Genomic DNA, 24,036 nt, shown 5'->3' on the forward strand with positions numbered 1-24,036 from the left:
TTTTGCGTTTAAAGTAACATGAAGATCCTTTTTATAATCCTGCAACGAACATGAGCTGTCCCTCACTGTCAGGATTCATTAGTGCCGAAACAATGACCCTTCCCTGCCAGAGCACTTATTCTGCACACAGTGGAACAGAGGGTTGAGTTTTTTGCAACCTGAAAGTTTAAAAAATGGCAAAACTACAGAAGTACAGCTGATATAAATCATACCACAGTAAAGCTGCATGCTATACAGACAATTGAGTATCGCTAAGAAATACCTACTTATTTCATCACTGAACAGATTTTAAACTTTATGTATATGACATTTTGAAGAACTACTAAAATATGACTGATCACATTTCTTGGCTGATAACCAAAGGCCAATCATGCAAAATTAATTGCAAAGATATTTGTTATTTGCTGAAAAATGAATTCCCAATATTTGCTTCTAAAAAAAAGAAATTAGTTTCTCTTCCCTCTAACATCCATGAAAAAGACTGACCTCTACTTTTTTCCTAAACCAGCTTTGCTTCTACTATCCCTAAAGAGTGAAATAAAATTCTGCCCTAAATTACAGTAACATGGGTGGGGGAAGCTCATATTTTCAGATTTTACATTGCTGAGATTTTTCTTCTGAAAAAGCTGTCAGGACAATTCCAACGGTAATTTGATTGTGTGATGGATTAAGTTCACACACTACATGTGAAACTAAACCTCTAAGGTTCAACTAGAGCTACTACTTCCAGACACAAACAAACTTTTCTTTTTTAAAGAAAATTTGTAAACTATGGTGGATATTTTTCCAAGTTACGAGGTGCTTGTCTATTGTTCTGAAATACCATTACTTTTTTTTCCCAATTGAATAGGAATACACTAACACTACAACTTCAACTTTTACTTATGCCAAATTCTAATTGTCCTAAAAATAGTACAAAGTAATGTAACAGTTCTTCACTACTTAAAGTTTTTGAGGGTGTTGGGTTTTTTGTTTGGGTTTTTTGGGGGGTTTTTGGGGGTTTTTTTTTTTGCTTAACAGTAGTTAAACTATAATTCTAGGAGTGGATTATTTTACCATTAGTGTTAAACTCTACATTCAGCAAGTATTTGCTGCTAATAATCCCCAAGTGCCCTCTGGTATTTCGTAGAAATGACCACGCAGAGCTATTTAACTTCAAAAATTAATGAAGAGCAGGTGCAAAAGCCAGTTTTCATAATGGTCTATTTTTGACAAAATAAGCATACTGTAACATAGATGCATAATAAATCTTTATATGCACAGTAGTTACTCCCATTTTTCATGGGTTTGCTATCCGGACAGTTTCAAATTACAACCAACTATTCAGTACACACATCAACTAAGACTCCCTACAGAAAATAAATTTAACTATTACTTCACCACTATTAAAGCTTTTAGGAAACTTCCCTACTTAACATGTCTCAGTCTCCAAAATACCTGTTTTCAAGTTAACAGGTTGCAACCTAACAAAAGAGAGAATTGCAAATTCATACGATCAGCCAAGGCTGCATATTTCTACATTTCAGTCCAACATTGGGGCCAACTCTGACACTGGGGGAAAGGACAAAATATTTCTGTGCCTTTCCAGTGAGATCCCACAAGGCTGGTTCACATTCATACAGAAATGGTTACAAGACTGAGATACCAAATGTCCATATGAGGAAGACCCAGCAGAGCACATACAGTAACTTTTTGGAGGAATCTTCTCCCCTCCTCATCGTTATTGGATTATATAGTATCATTATTGATTTAGTATCATTAATATTGATTATTTAGTATCATTGTCAGATTGATTACTTAGTAGAAGTACACCAAATTGCAAGGAAAGACTCCTAAAATGGATTTTTTAGCTAGATTTAAAGCTAGTTGCACAAAGAGCACAGAATCAGGAAACGGCACAAGACTCAAAGCAGACGTACCCGCCATGCCACAGTCTGGCCTTGAAGTCCTTAACCAACCAAGGCATACCCCTTCACAAAACTGCAACCACTTCAGCACTATAGTTCCTTCTAAACCACTACCTGCAGCCCTGGTGTTAGCGAGTATTTCAAAGACCTGAGAGAGAAACTGTCATTTTAGAAAGCTGGGGGGCTCTTGAACAGCCTCTCACAGCAAGGCTTTGTGGGCTGCAAGGGGACACAGCTCTGGCCATTCTTTCTTTTCTTCTGTTAAAACCAAGACATGTCAATGCCTAAACACTGAAAGCAAGGTACTGAACATCAAGATTTTTCTTAAACTATCAAAGAAAGCAATTTTTGGTCTCTACTTTTTCCTGTTTTTAAGGCGTGTGTTGAACTCTATCATTTAATTTATCCTCGTCTAATTTTACTTTGAATATTCTTACGTACCACCTTCTTTTGAATACAAGAACTGAGGTCTAGAAGGAAATTACATTGGAAATAGGGTTCTGTGTGGATTTCCAAAGAGACCACAATCAGACATTTTAGAAATACTTCAAAGGAGAAGATAACAGCACGCTGAAGTGCTACTGACAGGTATTTTACTGTCTTAAATCTTTAATTTTGTGAAGTTTACTCTGACAAAGAAAAAAAAAAGTACCCATTCTTCCTCCCACACACACTATAATTTACAGCACCTCAGATTGACATTTTTATACAAATCGGCATGCCTGCAGATTGTACAATTTCCCCTTTTACTAACTTCCACTATTCAATACAGCCAAGGCATAACTTACACCTTACCAATCACTTTTGGAAAAAAAAAAAATGCAATGCAAACTTGTGTCTACAATTCATTAGAGTTGTGAATAGCTCATTGAACATGACTTTCACACACACAGGCAATCCCACCTTCTGAAAGAACATGAGATAAGGTTACTTTAATCCTTTCAAAGAACTGCACTATTTTGCCTTCCTTTTATCCCTTTAAATATCCTTCCTAGTTAAGAAATTAACATTCTCTCTCATACAATTCTTACACAAATTGTACTTTTACTTTTCTGCATCTCTTGTTAATTACATGATGTTATCTCCAATAATCTATTCATGAAGCACAGATAACTTTGGTTACCAATAAAGGGGAAAACTTAGCATAAATTGCTTAGCACAAAGTTAATCTTATAAAGCAAGGAATAAAGAGGATCTAACAGCTATTATATGACTTATCAGCTTCTCTAAAAGGGTCACTCTACTTTTTTTTCATGAGACTAATTAAATACCTTAACAATGTCATTGAAACTTCATGAATCTTTCAATAAAATACACCCTGCCTCTACAACATGTTTTCATTTATTAATCTCACTTAAAATGCAAAGAGCTAGGAGAACCCCATTGACAGTTAAGCAGGGCCACTCAGTTAATTCTTCTTATACGGTTTAAATGCAAAGAATAATGACCACTATAACCTATGACAATTAAAACTATTGCCATCTGTCACAAGATGTTAATCCTCTTATTTCAGCAGCTACTAGACTTTTTGAAAAGCTTTCCTAAAATGCCTACCTTCCAGTGCAAGGAACTGACTTTTCATCCTCTTGTGTAGGAAGCCTTGCTTCATATATCTTGGACACGGTTCAAAAATTTTCAAGTAGAAATGTATATATCCCACAAACCATGGCTCCTCACATTCAAGTTTCACAGTACTCATCTACTGTGCACAGCATACAGAAAGGGAATGATTCACTGAAATTTTATAATAAAACTTATTTTGGTATTTCCTTAAATACAGTCTAAATGACTCAGTAGTGTCCCTGTGATGTCTATGACAATCATGTAATTCCATCAAGGTCAACTAAAACCTAGCAAGCACCATGATTTTCCCAATGGATTTAATATTATAAGAAGACCTTATCTAAAAATTCATGCCTTAAATACATTTCAATCAAGGACAAAAATTAAAGTTCAGAATGATTGTAAAACTCAAGACAATGATTGTATGCTACCCATACATGATTCTTTTCAAAGCTTCTGGAATATATTTTCTGAGGGGAAAATACAAGGAGATAGCAAGTGCTGGTTCAAGTATGTGGACTGCACAGATCCTAGAATTACAGGCAGATTGAGTCTGAGAGAGGATGGGCTGATATTCTCCTCAACTGAGCCGACAGTAATTTTTAATATTAAAAATGTACCACATAACTTGGACAAGCTTCTCTTTGATACTACACTACTCCAAGAGATAAGAAAGTGTGTTGGAAGGTTTAGGCACAAGTCCAGGTCATCTGTAAGAGAAATCACCAATGCCCAGTTTCACTGTTTAAGGTCCCAAATAGAATTCAGCCATCATGGAAAACCAGTACAAGCAAGGAGAGAAAGGCATGGAATCCCTTGTTATTTAAGCCAACTTATGATCAAATAGCTAAAATAAGGACAGAGGCAATACAGAAAAAGGATACTCACAGCATACTAAGACAATCCCAAACAGTTCAGGAGACTAAAGCTAAAAATTAGATTCATTGTATATTAAAAGTATCCCTTTTCAGCAAGTTTCAGGGCATCCCCCCTAATACATCAAAAGCAGGGACATATTCATGTGGCAAATGGAGACAAAAATATTCCCGCGTTCAGTGTATTTCTGTAAGAGAAGCAACAAAGCATAACAGCCCACAAGCAACCAGTTCTACAAAGAAGGACTGCTTCACAGATAGGTTTCTTGAACCTCCATCTGCTCTACCATCAAGGTACGTATGTTAGAAAAGGAAAATCTGCAGGACAAGTGGCCCCGTTCAAGAACAATTCTCAGAAAACACTCCTAAATGAAATGCAGGCATAGGAAAGGTATTGTTAACTAAATCCCAACTCTAGCTTTAAATTTCTAACAGTGCTGAAGTGCAGAAAAACCAAGCTCCCATCCATCTTGTATGGATGAAGGAAGAGTGTCTCCAGCAAGCAGAGACAGGCTATAATAAGAAATAGTGTAACAGACAAGTTGTAGCAGCCTGCATTGCCCAAAGGAAGAGTAAACCGAAACCTCTCAAGATTAGAGCACAAACCTAAGTAATTTCTTAAACAGGTGTTTTAAACTAATTTATGTGGAAGATTCAGTTTCACTTTAGTTTCTAATCCTCTTCAGGGATGTGGTGTTGAAGAGTGTGTGCTTTTTGTTTGGTGCCCTCTAGCTTTTTAAGATTAAGTACAATACAAATAGAAATTGGAGAAAGAGTGTAAGGGACATTAGTGCCATTTAGAATGATGAACTCTTCCTTGAAGTAAGAAAATTTCATAATCATTCTATTTAAAGGCAATAAAAGCCTTCTGCATATTTTTTGTGCTGAAAGCTAACAGTTTTAGGGATGTGTAAAAAATTAGGGATGCAAAAGTTAGGGACTAACAAAATTAATACCTTATCCTTGGACTTAGCAGAGACTACTCCATGGAAATATTATTACAGTGTTTATTTACCTAGTGTATCTTGGTGACCTGCAAGTCACTGACAATTAGAAACAACTCTGAGGTCAGAACTAAACTGGATCATGAATATCAAATTCAGGATTTCTGTGTTACACTCTAAGTTTGAAGGTGCAGCTACAGTTAATTTAAAAACAATCTGAGAACCTCAAAGATAAATACACGTGACTTGGGGACGATGCTTCTCCCTTCAACAAAAAAATGCTCAGATTGCTACCAAAAAAAAAAGTCAAGCAGCAGCCAGCTTTACAGAAAACAAATATTAGAATTGCTGCTAACCGGGACTTTCATCTGTATTAGAAAATGACATTTCAGACCTGACTATTTAGTAGTTAAATACCTGATTCCTGATTTTTAATTCTGTAAGGAAATCTCATTTTTGAGATGTTTTATACATCTCTGACCTTGCAAACACATTGATACGAGAACTTTACACGCCCAGAGCTCCCAATGTGCCTGCAGGTACTAGTCACATGTTGTGTATGAAGGTGTGAATATTTTTTCCTTTTGGGTATCCTACAGTCAACCCATAATATTCCTCTAAATTACCTCATTTTATTGTAAACAATAGTACAACTTACTGTTTTATAATGAATGAAGCATTTTTTCCTTTCACATTCTAAAGAATTAGCAAGAACTGAACATGCAGAAGGTGAATAAATACCAATTTATAGATTTTTTTTTTTGTATTGTGATGACAGAAATGTACTGAATTATCTTTTAAAAGGACATTTTCTCAGTGAAAATAGCTTAAGAGAACTATATTATCATCTAGGACCCTATAATATTATAATAAATATATTTTAGCTCTCCATTCAGTGTTTAAGCACTAGATTACTCTTACTGCATTGTAGTAGGAAGTCAATTGCATATATTAATTGGATTTCTTTATGAGTCTTCACTTCTGCAAAGTATCGCTTTAACAGTGCCTAGTTAATGGTTACATAGCTATATGCGTAATACTTTTTCTTCTTTGCCTCGATAAAAATTTGTGCTTTGTTTACAAGGCTTAAAAAACTTCAAATTTAATTCATACAGATATATCAAAAACTATGTACATACCTATATAGACAAATATATCTACATAAAAACTTTTTTACTGCGAGGGTGACTTGAGCACTGGCAGAGATTGCCCAGAGAGTTTGTAGAATCTCCATCCTTGGAGATACTCAAAAGCTATCTGGACATGGTCCTGGGCAGCCGGCTCTGGGTGGCCCTGCTTGAGCAGAGGGGGTGGACAAGATGACTTCCAGAGGTCCCTGCCAACCTCAGCCAAACTGTGATTCTGTATTTAACAGGTACTAAAGCTGAGATTGAAGAAAATCTAGCATCATTAACAGAGAAGAAAAAAAAAAAATTTCTATAACTCTGGTTTCCCTGGCAGTGCTAAATAGCAATCACTTAACAGAAAGGTAAATGACAGTAACTATGAAACATAAATGCACAAGTTTTCTGTTTGATTTTAATATCTACAGAGCATGTGCACACTGGAGCTAGCATGACAAGTTAAAGGGTTACTGCATTTAGAAACCATCTATTTCCCTCTTATTTAATAGCTGTTACCATCGTGTTTAGCTGCTGCTGCTCCTCCTGCAGATGGGAATTCATTGATATGATTAAATTTGATGGTATGATAATGTATGGTAATCGTGATTAATCAGAAGCCCACTAGCAAATGGAGGATGTTGGGTATTATGTCACCTGCATTTTAAACTGCATTCCCTCTATGCCAGCCTGACAATATTTGACAGCTGGAGGGATCTCATGCTGCATCTGCTTGCTACTACTTATAGATCTGATAAGAGAAAGTGCCCATCATTCCTTCACTATCTTAAGTGCTGTAATTATAGGGCTTTCCAGGCAAGTTGTGAAAACAGTGAGTGTTAAAAACGAAAGCTTTTTGCTAGCTGCTGAACAAGCTCTGTCTCACATCTGCAAGGGCTATAATCTGAAAGAAATGTAATTTGATGCAGCAGTCTCGTTCAAACATGATTTGCATGAAATGCTGTATAAAGCACTATCCAAGAAATGTCAATCAACACCACCTGATACCATGTATCCTGTTAAATGAAAACAAAATGCTTTCTACACTACCTGTGATCTGCCACTGCTACACAGTAATAGAGTGAAAATTTCATTTACTGTTACTCATTATAGTAAAGCCATAGCTAAAGCAGAATAATTGTGAGGAAGTAGGAGAATCATTTTCACAAGTGGCTTTTTATTTGCATTAGCAGTTTGTCTCCTACATACATACTGTTGCAAACATGTACTAGTTACTAAATACCATTACTTACAAAATATCAGTTTAAAATGACTGACTGTACTCAGATGCAAGACTGTTTAAATTGTCCTTGCTGTGACTACTGGAGAATACCAGCCATGACCTTAGTAGCAGTTGCTAAAACCCTTATTTGCTTGTAGCAACTCACCATCGAATTTGAAACAAGGGAAAAAAAAATGTTACTCCTATTTGCATTTCCCACAACAAACAGCAAACACTACTGCAAGGAGTTTTGTTTTCAAAAGCACTGCAAAAAAATTGCTTCTACGTACTGCAAGAGGTGTTTACATAAAGGCACACCCATAGACCCAGGTACACTGTAATATCCATTAAACTGACCCCAGTTTACTAAAATGGTGTTGTAGGCTGATCCAAGTCAGCCCAAAGACCACTTTGGGGAAAAAAAGCAAACTGTATTCTAATGTACCTTTTATAATTACTTTGTATAGCACTAACATATTGCTCGTCTAAAAGAAATGTTTCAAGCAAGTGGCAATGAAGGACAGCAACCTCTGTTTTGAGCAATGACTGGGCACCTGTTTAAAAACCTCTCACAGATTAAAGCATAAAGTGTCTAAAACCAGTGTCTGAATTGCAAACAACACTTGAAAGCTCAGAATTCATCAAACTAGAGTTTTCAGAAATGGTGAAAAAACAGAACCAAAACTAATCACAGCATCCATTTAAGACACCACCTGATGTCCTGGAGATGAAGTGGAAGCATGTTGAATGAGAATATAAAAGAAAGTTTACTAAGGTTTTTGCAGTTTAAGGAAAAAAAATAAAAATCAAGTATTCTTTGGGATAAAGATGGTTTGAAAAGAAATTTTAAGGTAAGTTCCAAAAACAAATCATGTCAAAATCCCCTGGAAACTGAAAAGACATGTGATGTAGCATATTCACAAGGGCCTGAGGACAAGTCACTCTATTAAAGTCTTATTTTTAAACTGAATAAAACATAAAACTTGTGTTATACAATTCAACTTTTTCAGACTTGAATTCAGCAGTTATCTGAAAGGCACTCAGTGCACTAACTAAGGTGTCCTATCAAATGAGAAAAGCTTTGTGCATTAAAAAATATCAAAAACTTCCCAGCATGTATTAGTCAGACAGACACTAGTGTCTTCATCTTGTGCTTCGTGCCACTTCAGACTATTCCTAACTTCAGCTCTGAAACTCAAGTTGACCAAAGGTAATAAAATGTGTCTGTGGGATGGACACCTGCCCAGCTCGTACCACACCCAGGGTGTCACTTTAAGGATAGCGGCTAAATCGGAACTTATCCCAAGTTCCTGAAAATTCTCCTGGCAAAAGGCATAGAGCTGTGTTAACAGGCTCTGCGCTCTCTGCAGTGGTTTCAGAGAAGGATCCAGGAAAAGACAGGGGGGCATGGCCTCAGACCTGAGGAATTCCTCTCTTCTGCCTTGAGCAGTGTGAGGCAGGTTCTCCCCAACTTCCTCTTCACTCCAAATGCCCCACTCCAGGCCCAAATTTGGATGCTAGGGATACCTCACAATTTCTGGCTGAAGAATGTTGACGGTGAAAACCTTCCCTCTGCCACACTCCATCCCAAAGTGGCCACGACAACACTCATTCCACTTTTATATGTCCTTAAAAAATTGCACACGTGCCGCATATGAGCATTTCTTCAGTGTTCATTAAGTTAAATAAATGATGTTTGAAGCAAAAAGTCTATAAATTTTTCTTCAGGCAAACACTGAAATATTTCAGTGGACTCACATAAGGGATGAAAAGATCTGGACCATCGACTTAGCTCCTAGTTTCATATTAAGTGATGATCTGGCCTCTATAATAGTCAGTTAGTAGCAGCCTACATACAAAGTGTTTAGAAACACCTCTTCCATTTTCTATTTAATTTCTTCTTCCCTTGTTTTACCCCATCCTTCTTCACAGAAAGCAGGAGTTGAATGAGAAATTACCCCAGATAAACACTTCTGGACAGGAACCACAATGGTCCCTCTTGTGTAACAAGAAAAACCACAGGCTCCATACCTGCACTGGGACATTCACAAGAATAATTTGGTCAAGAAAACATGTGAAAAGTTCAGAAGACCCATACAACTAGTCTGTGAACAAAGTCTTCTGTCACCTTCCTTTAAACAGACCAGTCCCCAAAGTAGACTGTTATTTGTGACATACCAACTGTGACACTGAGACAGAAACTCAGAAAAAGGCATCTTAACCACTTTAAAGCAAAGGCAGATGACAAAAAGCAAGACCTTCAGGAGGACTCTGCCTAAGAGGTTAGCTTAATCTGTTCTTTAAACAGTTTAAAGAAAACACGCGGTTGGCACTTGCACAGTTCCAGGTTAATTCAAATAGCTGGAAAAACATTAGCATCGACTATGCTTGAAGATTGGATTACTATCATCTACAGCCACTTGAGTACTGTGTAATTTAGACTAGCATAGAAGCCTCCACAGAACTAAGGTCTTTAACTCCCAGTTACCACAAGTTCACCACATTTCTCAGCTATAACATGTCTCAGATCCACCACTTATTCAGTCCTAATCAGTTGAATATAGCTCTCAAACATCATTTGCACTAACAACTTCCTTCCTTGATTCAAGATTACTGTAAATGTTAAAATAACTCTAAGTAGGGAACACAGATTCATTCCGTTATGTCCTTTCTAGTTCTTCCTCTCCAAACATTTCAGGAGGTAAGCTTTAAGTAAGAAATAATTGAACAATGAGCCCTAGCCTGAAATACAAAAATTTAGATTCAAGGTTAAGTGAATTTAATCAGTCCCAACTTCAAGCAGGTTCAATCCTGATCAACATTACCCTGATTTAGTACTACATTATTTCTTATAATTTAGAACTCACACCAATATGCTAACATGCTCATTACAACTTTGTTCAACTCTTCAATTACATCCTTCTGCAGAAGGTTGTAAGAATTAACTATTACATGGTTACAAGTCACTTCATTAGCCCTAAATTAATAACACCTGGTTTCCAATGGATTTATGACTTGCAATTGATTAGCTCTGATTGAAGCTCTTGCCATGTTTGGAGCACACACAGGCTTCTCTGTGCTGAGAGGTTTCTCTCCTAGATAAGACAGGAACTCAGAGGCAATTTTCCCTTCTGTTAGGGTACTAGCCACTCTTAGGTCTCTCCCTTGCAAGAATTTCATTACCTTTAATGTTTCCACCTCTGCCACATTCAATCAAAATAAACCACCCAGTTCAAAGTTAAAAGGGGAAGCAGGCTACAAATATTTAATTCTAACCCCACAGTTTTTTAGAAACAAAGCAAACAGAAAAATCAGTTGACTATTATCCTTTGATTAGACAATCCTAAAACCAAGAGCAAATTCAAGTTATTACATATCCAGAGATTCTTTCTACAATGAGGAAAAGTATGAATGAACTACAGTCTGGAATACTACTTTGATCTTTTTCAAATGGCTTGTCAAAGTTGTCTAACCATTGCTATACTGCTATAAGTCAACATTTATACATAAACAAGTGAATTATAATGGCATAAAGGCATTTGACATGTAACAGAGCAAAAAAGCTAGTTCTGCAAGATAAAACCTTAGTCAGAAAGTAAATTTGTCTGCAGCTCAAGAGCTGCCATACTACATTTAATAAAACAAACATGAGATATGTACACAGTGACACTTAATTCCTAATCCTAACATGACTGATAACCCATGCAAAATTTATAAAGTACTTCATAAGGGAAGTCTATGTTATACCCATTTTGTAACTCAGTGAGTCATGGAAAGATTAAGTAACTTTCTCAGGGTCATATAGCAGGTTACAAGCTGAAGCAAAAAAAAACCCAAACCCACTCAGGGCAACCAAATCACAGTACGGGATCCTCCTAGTTAAGCTAGCCCCCCTCCTCTTTATGAAAAAAGAATTACACTGACTCTTTGCTAGTGCATTGCTTACATAAAAAGGCAGCAAGCAGTCAAGTATTTTCCTTCAGGCAAAAGGAGCAAGAGTCCTACCAAAAATGTTCAATCTATTTTATTCCCTTTCAAAAACCGTTGCATACAAGATAAGCTAGGTTTGCAGTACTTCTCAACTTGCAAAACCAAAAGTGAACAGAATTAAAATCTAATTTCACAGTCAATTTAAAAAAATTAATTTCCAATTTTTCTACACTGATGTAAACACACTTCAAAGGTGTCAATTACAATGCTTTTACAGATATTCCTTGTCCTCCAATTTCTTTTCCATCCCAAATTGTGTTTATTGGCAAAGCAACTTAGGGTCAAAGGAAAACAAATGCAATGTTTTCATAAAAAACAATGTGAATTACTTTTAAAAATGTTAATAAGGTCTCCACACAATACTAAAGGCTGCTGAAGAAAACTATTTCCTCTGAAATCTGCAGTATTTTTTAATAGAAAAACATCTCCAGTTAAAGCATTGATGATAAAATTACATAACATGGATGTACTTCATGAAACTGTGGTTTTACTGCTTAACCTTTTTATACTTCACAGAAGAAACATGGCGATTTAAAAACTCAGTTACTGTACAAAATACGGACATCACAATTCGTCAGCTAGATGTCCTGTATGAAAAATATTCTGCATCAAAACCAACCAGGTATGCATACAGCAATCAAAAGTCACAGCAGGTTTCTGAAATCTGCTTCTTTCAAATACATCTGATCTCTATGCAAGTAATTTACTGTGTGATACTACACAGATGTTCACAGACATCTACTTTCCTCCTTCAACACTGCACACATTAACAGAGGATAATTTTTGTGTGTTTTGTGTATTTGGGAAACATCATATATGTGTCTTTATTTGAAAATATTTAACACAATATTGCACAAACTGTTTTTTCTTTTGCTTATTTTGATACTCTGCAAAGCACCTGAACTAAAAATTTAGGACAACAAAACTGTGAAATGATGAGAAAAGGTCTAGAAGCACACATTGTCTCCATTTGCAGAATTAAAAAAAATTATCAAGTGAAATTAGCCTAGTGAAGCAACTAAGTGCCTTGTTTGTTTTAGAAGTTAGAAACATAAGAGAAAGCAAGGTCGTGCAACGCCATTCCCATTTTTTATATAAAAAAAACATAAGAGCATTTAAATGCCTAAAGTAATGATAAAAATGATTGCTGATTTTTACAATAAATATATATTACTGCTTTTTAAGCTTAGGGATTATTTCAAATAGCCTTTTATTATATCAAATAAAATAAGGATTCTATTTATACAGAAAGAGTCAAGTAATAAAATGAAGGCCATATTCCTTAAGACAAGATGCATTCATGCCTCTCCCACTGGAGAGACTGGTTCAACAATTTTACAGTTAAACGGAATTAATTCTACTCTCAGAAATCCATTGACCTTAAGCTTTTAACAAACATTTTCAACTGCAGAGTGTATTGTCAATATTTACAAATCCTTAAAATTATATTTCACTAGAACAGCTTTTATTTGCTATATTAATATTTCCTTGCAAATGTATGCTTATCCATATCAGAGAAGAAGAAACAGCTGCTACTCACAGGAAATCTCTGGGGTCCTACAGCAGGTCTTGGCTGGGCTGGAACTGGCAGCAAGGGCACTGAAACAAGAAGCACCTTTTAACACCATTTGTTTTACCTAACAGTTGTTGCTGTTATTTCCAAAAGCAGTTGCAATAAGAAGCCATGATTAAAATCTGCTACGTTTACCCTCACATGTCAGTTCCTACAATTAACTTTAAGCAACCATTCTCTCCCCTGCAACATGCAACAGGGCAATTGGGATTCTTCTAGTTAATTTATATAATTTAATTCTGCATTTTCCAGAACTAAATTGCTCCTTGTTGAAGGAAGGAAAACTAGAATACTTATTCAGCCAAAGACATCTCTTAGACAAAGCTGACAGAGACTCTAACAATAATTTCATGTTTCAAATAGAAGGATACATAATTAACTCGCCTTCTCAACTTCACACCCCTCAAGATTTCCTAGGTATCTCCCAGTCTCACTGCCAACCTCTCACAATAAGCACGGGCATAAGAGACTATCTGGTATAAATCACTGTTCATAGGAGGGGCAGTGGCAATTAACAGCAAGCAAAAACTACTTAATCTGGCCTTGCCACTGTAATTGTATATGCAACTGATCACTGTTTGTGTAATCACAGAACTGCTGATCTCAGATGAAAGACTGCTATTTCATAAAGAGACACCATGAAGAATTAGGAGACCCTCTTCCTGAAAAATAACCTCCAAAATTAGTATTTTGGGGGGATTAACATGGGTGACTTGTCCACACAACTGCATTTCAAAAGACTACTCACAAAAAAATATCTCCCAAAACATTCACTTAATATTATGGCATAATGCATCTACAGCTGGATCACCTTGGGGACTGAATCTATATTTGAATCACCACTACAAAGTGTAATGACAGGTTTCCCATTTTCCAGTGCACTTTTTATTTCCTCTGTGTTGTCTGAGTGGTTAAAAATACAAATGTTTCAATGTTAAACAAAAGGCCTAGAGAACTAAAATAAAGCATTTCAAACAGCACTAAATGTGTTTGCTCATCTACTAAAAACTTCTAGCAAGGTTGTTTTTCTTCAGTTTTCTTTTAGCACTTCTGAAACCTACAGGGAAACATTTCCCACACAGGGCTAAACATCAACTTTGTAGTCAACTACTGTATTACACTTCAGAGCAGGAAAGATAAAAAATGCAGCTAGTTTAAGGGAGAAGTTGGGTGCATTTCCCAATGCAGGAGTTTGCTAAGATGCCTCAAAAATCCCTTTTTGCTTGGTAACTGAGGCACAAGAACTAACGCATCAGTGGTTATTTTTAGTTCATGTCCATGTCTGGCATCTATCCACTTTTGTTAAGTACTTGTGGTTTACTAGTTCAGGGACTGGCAGAGTAAACTAATTGCACCAGTCTTTCAGCACCAAAGGACTGCATGAAAACTTTGTATTGGGTTACACCAGAAAATTACTTGAATAGTCTCATCTTGGCTTCTAATGAACATCTGTCAATATCAAACAGCCATGGCCACCTGGAAAAATTGACAGGGTGCTCTTGACAGACCTAGGACTAAAATAGCTCAGGTATTACAGGTCAGAGAGGCACTGAGAAAAATCGCAGAAGGTGGGAAATGCAGAGAAATGTCAACTGAACAAGACACCTGTGTCTATTTCAGTATACTGCCTCTGGCAGTAGCATATATAGAGATAGATATTTATATATTTTAAGCAAATGAATTTAATACTCATGAAAGGTAGTAGTTCAAACTCTGTGCCCTTTCAATTCTTGGACACTTGCTGAAGCAGCAAAGAAGTCTCAAATAAGCATTCATTTTCCTGATATCAAATATTCCATAGGTTTGAGAAGTATGTTTCAAAAATAATACACAGCATGTTGTTAGACACTATTTTAAGAAGATTAAATTGCTTTGGCTGTAAATTCCAATGCTATACATGAAAAGATGAAGAAGCAATTCCCATATTGATTATTTAGGAAAATTATAATGTAATTTTTCCCAAGACACCAAACAGTTTTTAAAAGGTAAATGGCATACTCATCTGCCGAGCTGCCACATAAACTGCTCATTAGTTCATGTCAATTTTGACAGCACCACAGTATCTTTGAAATACTTATTTGTGGTATAAACATTAAGTGAAAAAAACTCAATACCTACTATCACAGGTTGAATTAGTATTTCCATAGTACATCTATGTACAGTCCTCCAGCATTCGTAAATTGATCATACTCAAATTTGGACATGCATTACAGCCAAAAATTACTACTTACAACTAAAAACTAATTCACAGAATAAGAAAAAGTAAAGGGAAAACTATATGACAAGCAAGCAACTAAAAGACACGGGATTCAAATGCCACAAAAGGCACAACTGAATGCCAACTGAACAGTATCTGCAGCAGGTATGTGCACAGGTTCACGTAACTGTTTCAGGGGTTTTGATAGAGAGAGTCCTTCTTAATCATTTATGAAGCTTCAAAGACTAAAAATAGTAGAAATTTGTTTGAAACAAAACTGACTTGAAAGTAACTTTTTTTGAACCAAGATTCAAAGCTGGGCACAGAGATGGTAGCCACTGTAAGAGATTTGCCTTTGAGACATCAAAGGAATAAGCCAAATGATAGGATTCTTCAAGAGTGCTTCAACTCACTTTCAGGCTGAAGTAGCTGGCTACTAGAGCTTTTATACATGCTATTTTATTCACATGAAAACTTCATAACAATTTACAGGAGGTTTGAGTCTATTTTAGAAAATACTGATATACACAATGCATTTCAAGACTAACTCAAACCAAAAAGATGTTGAGAAAGTATATTTTTATGATTTGTGGTTAGAAAAAGTGTCCCTGGTGCTGACAATTAGAAGTATGTGAGCTTAATCCTGCCATAAAATTAGAGAGGAAAAAATGCCAGCCTACACTAAAACATGACAGCACACCATTAAAATTACCAGAACCGAAGTGTGCATATCATGCACTTGCAGATATGGCATTTTTAGCTTCCAGGCATCACATTTTCAACAACAGAATCCCAATAAACGTTGCACCTATCTGACTGTATTCTCTAACGTGCAAAAACCCTCATGTATCTGGAAAAATATTCAGCCAAGAAGGGGCAGGACATCATCAAGAACATGAAGACAATCTGATCTTTCATACTTCCTGTACCCTGAAATAAATGATGCTGTACATGAAACATCCTAATGTGGTCAACTACCAGTCTCTGCCTACTGGGGCCTCTAGCAGACGGATTAAACTGAGGAGGACGGACTTTTTAAGAGGAAGTTTAGAACAGCTCTTCCTACACTGGAATTTCTGTCTACTGTTTACGTGCAGTGACTGCTTAAAAATTCACCTTAACATGCAAATGCCATTGAAGATTTTAGAATTATGCTCATCTTCCCTGAAGACGACTACTGATTTCCTACACATTTTCCTTAGGTGTGCAAATGTATACTTTCATGTAACATAATTGTACTGCTGCAGACTAAAAGACTGAGATGGCTACTACTCTCAACCACTGCAGAAGACTCAGCTTCCCATACATGCTCTCTAATCAAGATTAAAATTCTACAGTGATTTAAAAGATTGCATTTAACAGTATGCTGCGCAACTATTAGCAGATATATTCAGTAGTCTTGGCAAGGATTTGTTCAGTAAAATGGATGGCACAAAGTTATTTCATACGAACCAGCTGCCATCAATACACATAGCAAAGATCTTCCTCACTGAAATACAGGTCTCACCATTCAAAAATGATCACTCATTCTCCTGGGCTGCTCATTCTGAGAGGACAACTAGACTTTTACCAGCCAAGAAATGAATGTGCACACAAAGTCAGCAAGTACAAGATTAAAAAGAAAAACTACTACAAATCCAATACTGAAGATATCCTAACATGCAGGAGGTACACAACTTTGTTAAAATGAGGATCTGCAAGTAAAGACAGAAAAAAAGACTATGCTCAAGATAAAGCAAGGCCCCTGGAATACCCATGGTGCCACAGATGTAGTGGTAAGGCTGAGACAGCCTGAAGCCACCTGATAACACACACACAAAAAAAAAAAAGCCGTCAGACAAAAGAAAGAAGATACACTGCTATAATTCTGACAGCAAAAATCCTCAGTAGCCATTGCTGGCATTAGGAGGACACTTGTGCACCTAGATACAGAAGATCTGTTGACTGTTTCATGGGGAGAGAGGAGAGGCATCTAGAACAGTCTAAAACAATTTTTGCTTTTCACAAAACAGTAACTGTTGCTTTTAAAATGGTAGGAAAATGCACAGAAGACATAAATCCAAGACTACAGGACCTTTTGAACTGCTTCCAGATAATCCGTCCCAATGCATAATTTGGTGGGAAGCAATGATTTTATTAGACAGGAAAAAGCAAAATACTCTCTATAACGCAGCTACTATGAAGCCATCTGTGAGAAGCCTAATAGATCTCTATCGACTGGCAATATCCTACCCTGTCAAATTCCTACTTTTCAGTGGTCAAAAAAATGAAGCAAAGATAGCACTGGCTTGGAGTTCTGCTGATTTGAAGGGGGGAAAAAAATACAGAAAACCTAATGGTAAATATGTATGAACATGTATGTATTTCTTTACTTTGTCTAGATCCAACAGACTCACAAATCAGAGCTATGTAGGTGTCTTTTTTTTCATCCTTAGGGATTAAACACTTCCTAAAAAAGTAGTAATGTTAACAGCTCTGCTGAGAGTTGCCCTAAAAAGTATAGTCCAAAGAGTGCTTGTGTAAAGTTTTGGAAAAAATGTACTTGCAGGCTGCGAATCAAACAATCACAAATGTGGCACTGAGAGGAGAACTGAGGGCATGTATCTTGACAAGTAAGGATAGCAGCTGGTACCTTTCACAGAGCAATTACAGTGCAAGGAGTGCCTCAGTGCACTCTCACTGAAATAGGTGGGTGGTCATTCTGTGAATGGTTGGCTGAAGCTGGAATGATGTGGGAAATTATAAACTGCAGTACTTACCTCATTTTGAAAACTGACATTTGCTACTTTGAAAAAGCACATTCTCTTTTCAGTTTCCATTTTTACTGCTCTTTGCAGGCTTTACAGTAGAATAACAAAGATGATAAAGAAGTTGAAAAGGCTTTACTATTTCAGCTGGCCACAGTCCAACAACATTATGTCTTTCTTCAGGCAAAACATTTGTTTCAAGCTTCAGGAAAAAAATATCAGCCTGAAGCACATTTCCATGAAGTGATAAACAAATTGTTGCATCTCTGGCAAAGAATAAGATGAGTCACGCTCGCATGACTGGGAAGGTGTTCAGAAAGCTCACCTTGTACAGGCGTCACTACTGTCCCCTTGAAATGTGGATTTATGTGTATGTTCTTCGGTTGCTGAGGTGTCACTGGAGGTGGAGTCATCATTATTCTAGGCGTTTCTATCTGAGGGGGCATATGTAGCCCTGGAGGAGGAGAAGAATGATGCTGATGCTGTAAAGGAAGCAGAGATTGTAACTGTTGCTGCTGCTGCTGCTGTTGTTGCTGCTGCTGTTGGTGCTGCTGCTGTTGCTGCTGCTGCTGCTGTTGGTGCTGCTGGAACAGACTCCTAACAGGTTGCTGGTGTGTTGGAATTAACCTCTGTGAATGAGTCTAAAGTCAGACAAAAGAATAAAGTCAATAGGCTTTAAAGTTAAAATATTCTGCCATAAACCAGCACAAAACCAAGACACCTTTGTAGAACAATTAAGGCCAAATATGAACAGAAAAACTTCTTTCCCGTATCATCAACTGGAACTGTTAAGAACCATCAGCACATGAAAGCAAAGGAACAATCGAAGACATTCATGTGAAGGAGAGGACGGCAAAGAGCAAGGAAGCACACAGGGAATGCAGACATTCGTTCACTTATTTTTAATAGTGAAACCACCTAGTTTCCTATTTTAGGGTTCTGCATATGTCACTGGAAACTGATGTCACTGTCATGACAACTGCAATAAGGTATATGTGATGATCACTAGAAATCTGAGTCCTAGTACCAAAACAAATCCACTAACTTTTGTCTCACATGTAGAAGAGCACCTCTGAGAAAACAGATCTAACAGTAGCAACAAAGTCAAAGCACAACTTAAACTATATTCTTAAGATACCAGTGCAGCCCATCCATACTGCTTGAAGAAAAAACTACTTCAAAGATACTTTTCAAAGGTACCTTTCATAATATACAAGAAAGTCTCTTGCTACTCAACACTCTCAAACACAAATGGCCAAAATCAGTTATAATAATAAATATCATGTTTCTCTTCAGAGACATTCTTCTGCTTCTGAACTCACTGATACTAGATATCAGTCCTAGTCCAGTAACTTCCAAATGGTAGTGCAAGAAGAGTCCCAAACAGGCAACCTTTTAGTAACAAAGATGTGACACATTTTTTTCAGCAGCCATATACATAAAGCAAAGCAGCTACAAAGTACACACAAGAAGAAGATATTGCAATGAGCACAAAAATGTTTACAACATTTAAGATCAAAATAACTAGCAAAGACTGCAGCAATACAGAAAAAAAATTATTCCACCTTCATTGTTTTAAAAGCACGAAATATTCTACTGCAGGGCTCTCAACCGCTGAGATATCCACCGACTCCTGCTAGTGATCAGCACCTAGAGTTACTGCTGTTGGAAAAAATCCCCTTTGTTTAATACAGATGACCTTGTCCTGCAAAGACATACACAGGCTTTGTCCTACAATCTCAGCTTCCAGTACATTTTATGACAGTTAACAAAAATGAGTGTGGGCTACCTCTTGATCATACACTTGCTGGGGGATTTTTTGGATGGAAAAAGTAACATCTTTTAGTCTGTTATACAAAGCATAGGGCAGAGGGAAGAGACTAACAAAGCTAAATTTCATCTGAAACCGCAAGATACTAATTTTTCTAGTGGTGATTACCTTCCTAGGGTTTTATTTGCCTCCATAGTAGCATGGCAGGTATAGAAATAGATTTTTTTAGAAGTATCAGAAGAAATATTAGTTTGACAAAAACCAAGAAATATTTTACAGAATCATATTTTTTTAAAACTAAATACTATTAATAATGTGGGACTGAACATGTTTCCATGTTGCATGTAGAGGACTTCTCAGAGGAATTAACATTTTCCTCTATCCTTATGCAAACCAGGAGGTAAGCCTGATTGCCTTGTATGAGTCGAAATCCACTTCGCATTTGGAAGCCTTGAGATTCCTCAAGTTGTGGTCAGTAACAGGACTAAGCACATACTTTCACAATCACCTTGTTATGCAAAGCCCATCTTGCCTAACAGTGCTCTGAAAGAGCAAAAAGTGTATGTTGGAATATATATTCCACCTCTGTAAAGATTCACAGTTTAGAATGCATTTCTCCATAATTTCCTGAAAGTATGTTCAAAGAATACTAAGGATTAAAAGGTACCATTGTTGATGGCTGGTTTGGCAGCAGTGCAGGTCTGTGATCCTTCATTCTCCCCCTATCATTATTGTCTCTCCTTTGTTCTCCCATTCCATGGCACATAACTGAGCCTCCTCTTCGCCCTCCTCTCCGTGAGCCGTACCGCCCCTGTTTAAGCTGCCTTTCCCTCTCTTCAAATTCAAGTAATGCTGCTTTGGCTTCTGCAGAAAGTTCTGTTAAAAGAGAGAGATGGGGAAAAAGAAATACTTTAACTTTGTGCTGAAAAGATGGAAAATATCATGAAAAAACCATCGCTAGAACTATAGAAGCATCCCTGCAACTAACATAAAATTTGCAGGCACTTTGATCTCCTTTAGGTGGCATGTTAACATTTCATTAAAGACATCTTTAAAAGGAAAAAGCACACAGATACTTGTGTCTGTTGCACAGGCAAAAAGCAGCAGGTAAATGAAACAAACATGAACAAAAAGGTTTGGTTGGGGTTTTTTTTAAATGCTACTGAAGTTTGCCTAATGCTGTACAAGAAACCCCCAGTAAACTTTACAGTAAAGGATATGTTGAGTCTTCCATACAAACAGATTTTACCCGCCAGATTCTTCTGCACATTGGCCTGTTCCAAAGAAGGATTTTCTAGTCACTGAAGTGTTTTTCCAGTATGTAACCACTTAATATTTATTCTATTGTATGTGATTTAAGAACCAGCTGTACTTTACAAGTGCTAATTCCACTTAAGAGAGAGCACACTTCAAAAATCTGTGCTCAGCTCAAGTCAAAATACATGGCCACTGATAACACCCACCCAACTCACATCACAGGTAAACACCAGAGAACAGATGGTACTCAATGAAGACTGCCAAATTTGCTTGAAACCTGGGACAATGCTGATAACATTAAGAGAAAAACATGCAGTAACAGGCCCAGGTAATCAAATTACTTGGAAATACAGAGAAAAATCCACAACAAACTTCAGGAACCACACCGTGACAGTATGAGCAGTGCCACTCACCAGGTTTCAGGTCCTTAATGGGAATAAACTTTAACCCGAACGTGCAGCTGATCATTTTGCCATGTGCCAGTCAGATCCCTGATTACCTCTAAAATTGACTTCTGCCTCTAACAGGGCAAAATTAAACTACTCTACAAGAAACACACTCCTGACAAATAAAAACACATTTTGAATTCATGTAAATGGCAGTTAGTACAAGAATTCCAGTTTTCCATTTAAAAAGTCTGCTCTTAATGTTAAAGGAGACTGGGTACAGGGACCACTTTTTAAGACAAAGTGTTTTTGCTTGCTAATGCTACACATAGTGACTATAATATCTGAAGAACAGAATAAAAATAGTTTGTATTCAGCAGCTGAGACACTACTACAACATCTCCACATCACTACATATCTTCCATCAAGAATATATAACAAAAGCAATTAGAAAACTTAAATTCTTGCAAGTCTAATAGCCAAAGCTACTTAAACCACCATCTTAAACATCTTCATCAATTAGTCTTTGAAGTTGAGGATTGACAGAAGGGCAGAAAAGGGTAAGCGCCATGCATTCCCACTGCGGCAGTTGTTCTTACTTGGCTACAAAAACTACCTGCATGACCGAGCTGCAAAGACTGTAAATTTGTGTGTCCCAATTTTCAGAGGTATTCAGCACCTCTAGAAAGCAGGGGCTTTATGATTTTTAAAAGAAGAGTTAGAACCTGCTGACTGTCTAAGAACACAGCAGACATGACAGACTCCTAAAAGCCCAGGATCTGCCATATAGTTTCCTATTTCATTTCTGCATATTGGTGGTGAGACAAGTTTCTGTACCTCCTTTTCTCTCCCCTCTGACACCACAATTAAGTGGCATAAAGCTGTAATTTACAATCACACCAGATACTCTTATGAAATGCTACCTTTGCCCTAGAACCTGCCTCAAGACATTGGCAGAGCCCAACACAATCAGGCTTTATCAGGAAAATCTCACAGCATGCTTAGAAAGCGGCAAGGAACCATACTCCCTCAAGTCTTAGTATGGTATTAAATGTGCACTCTATGGCTTTCTGAGGAAAACTAAGACAAATGTACTCTTGTCCAAAGCAATCAAAAGAATTAGATGCAACTAAAACAACCACCTTACCCATGCTTAGCTGTCAGGGATGAAAAAAGCTGGTTTAACAGGAAAAATAAAGCTCTGATTTCAAGCCTCCTTCCTGTCCATGCCTGCAGCAAGTTCAGTTTCTTTCACAGGCTTGCAAGTCTGAAAGGGCTAACATGGGATTTTAATTAGTCTGCAGGAAAGAAAGACCACTAGCTCCCATATACTTGTGGGAAGAAATGGTGCCATTATATTGCAAAGCAATAGCTCTCCTCCCTTTAACCAGAGAGGATCCAAATCCTGCAGGGCATCCTGGGCATGCTGCTAGTTGGAAAGCTTTTTTTTTCCAGGAATAGGACAGGCAGGGCAATTTTTCTGCCGTCACCCACACTATAACCCTGAACTCAGCAAGGTAGTTTGGAAAGCAAAGTTCAGTCATTGCAACAAGTACCCACCACTGATAATCATTCAAGATGATAAGAAGCTATTTCCTATTAAACAGATTAGAAGTCACATGTGAGGAAAGCAACTCTTAATGAACCTGAGAATAGAGCTGGGCTTCCTACAATGCAAGATCATGTCCGAGTCTCTCAGCCTCTTGAGCACATATCAAAGGACACTGAATAGAAACACCTTTAGAAGAATGGGCTGCTCCAAACAAAATTACTTCAGATGGTTACACTGATTAAGCTTGGGGAAGGGATGATAGCATCCACAGCAAAGTCAGTCCTGATCTTTGATGTGCAGGTACTTTTCACTCTCTAAAATAGCAACTAATAAATTGTCTTCCTACTCACTTTACACAAAAGTTCTCAAACTTTAAAGGCTGTGTCCTTAGAGGCACAGTCCACATATTCATTTTTTCAGCCAGAAAAGTGAAAACATGTGTAACACTGACCTTGGAAAAAATATCCCAACGAAAACAAAAACCCCCATGAATTCACTGCAGCAAGCTTCATTACATTCATACCACATCTACAACCACAAAAGTACAATATAACCATTTGATGTAAAAAAAAAAAAAAAAAAAAAAAAAAAAAAATATTACCTTAACATCAAGCATACTTCCCCCACAACATGCCACTGAAGGCAACAGTCTCCTCCTACCTGTGAAGAATTTTGCTTACACACAGAACTGCAGGTTCAGAGCCTCAGAGACAGACTGCAAAAATGAAGACTCATGCAGTGTACGAAACTCATGAATACCTCAAGTGCTTTATATTGTTATCAGTCACCATGAAGCAAAATATACAGTCTGCTCAATTATTAGGTGGGCTGCTTATTGAATTTGAGAGCATTGTGCCACACATACAGAGATTAAAGAGAGGAGATGGTGTAGACGACAGTTTTGCAAGGAGGGGAGCAAGGAAAATAGTCC

At 37.2% G+C, this 24,036-nt stretch overlaps 1 protein-coding gene across 5 annotated transcripts in view; it reads right to left on the bottom strand.

Moving 5' to 3' along the window:
• The window catches only part of RBM33 (RNA binding motif protein 33), a 110,385-nt gene that overhangs the window by 52,840 nt on the left and 33,509 nt on the right, over positions 1-24,036 (bottom strand). For 4 of the 5 annotated variants that reach the window (XM_052806847.1, XM_052806829.1, XM_052806820.1 and 1 more), the window contains exons 8-10: positions 20,578-20,786; positions 18,465-18,780; positions 13,163-13,221 (exon numbers count right to left, since the gene is read on the bottom strand). In XM_052806847.1, the coding sequence (XP_052662807.1) occupies positions 13,163-13,221; positions 18,465-18,780; positions 20,578-20,786 (584 nt within the window). The remainder of the gene's footprint in view (positions 1-13,162; positions 13,222-18,464; positions 18,781-20,577; positions 20,787-24,036) is intronic. The other variant, XM_052806837.1, reaches the window with a different exon arrangement.

The sequence above is a fragment of the Harpia harpyja genome, chromosome 1 (assembly GCF_026419915.1).
Source record: "Harpia harpyja isolate bHarHar1 chromosome 1, bHarHar1 primary haplotype, whole genome shotgun sequence".
NCBI classification, from domain to species: Eukaryota; Metazoa; Chordata; class Aves; order Accipitriformes; family Accipitridae; genus Harpia; species Harpia harpyja.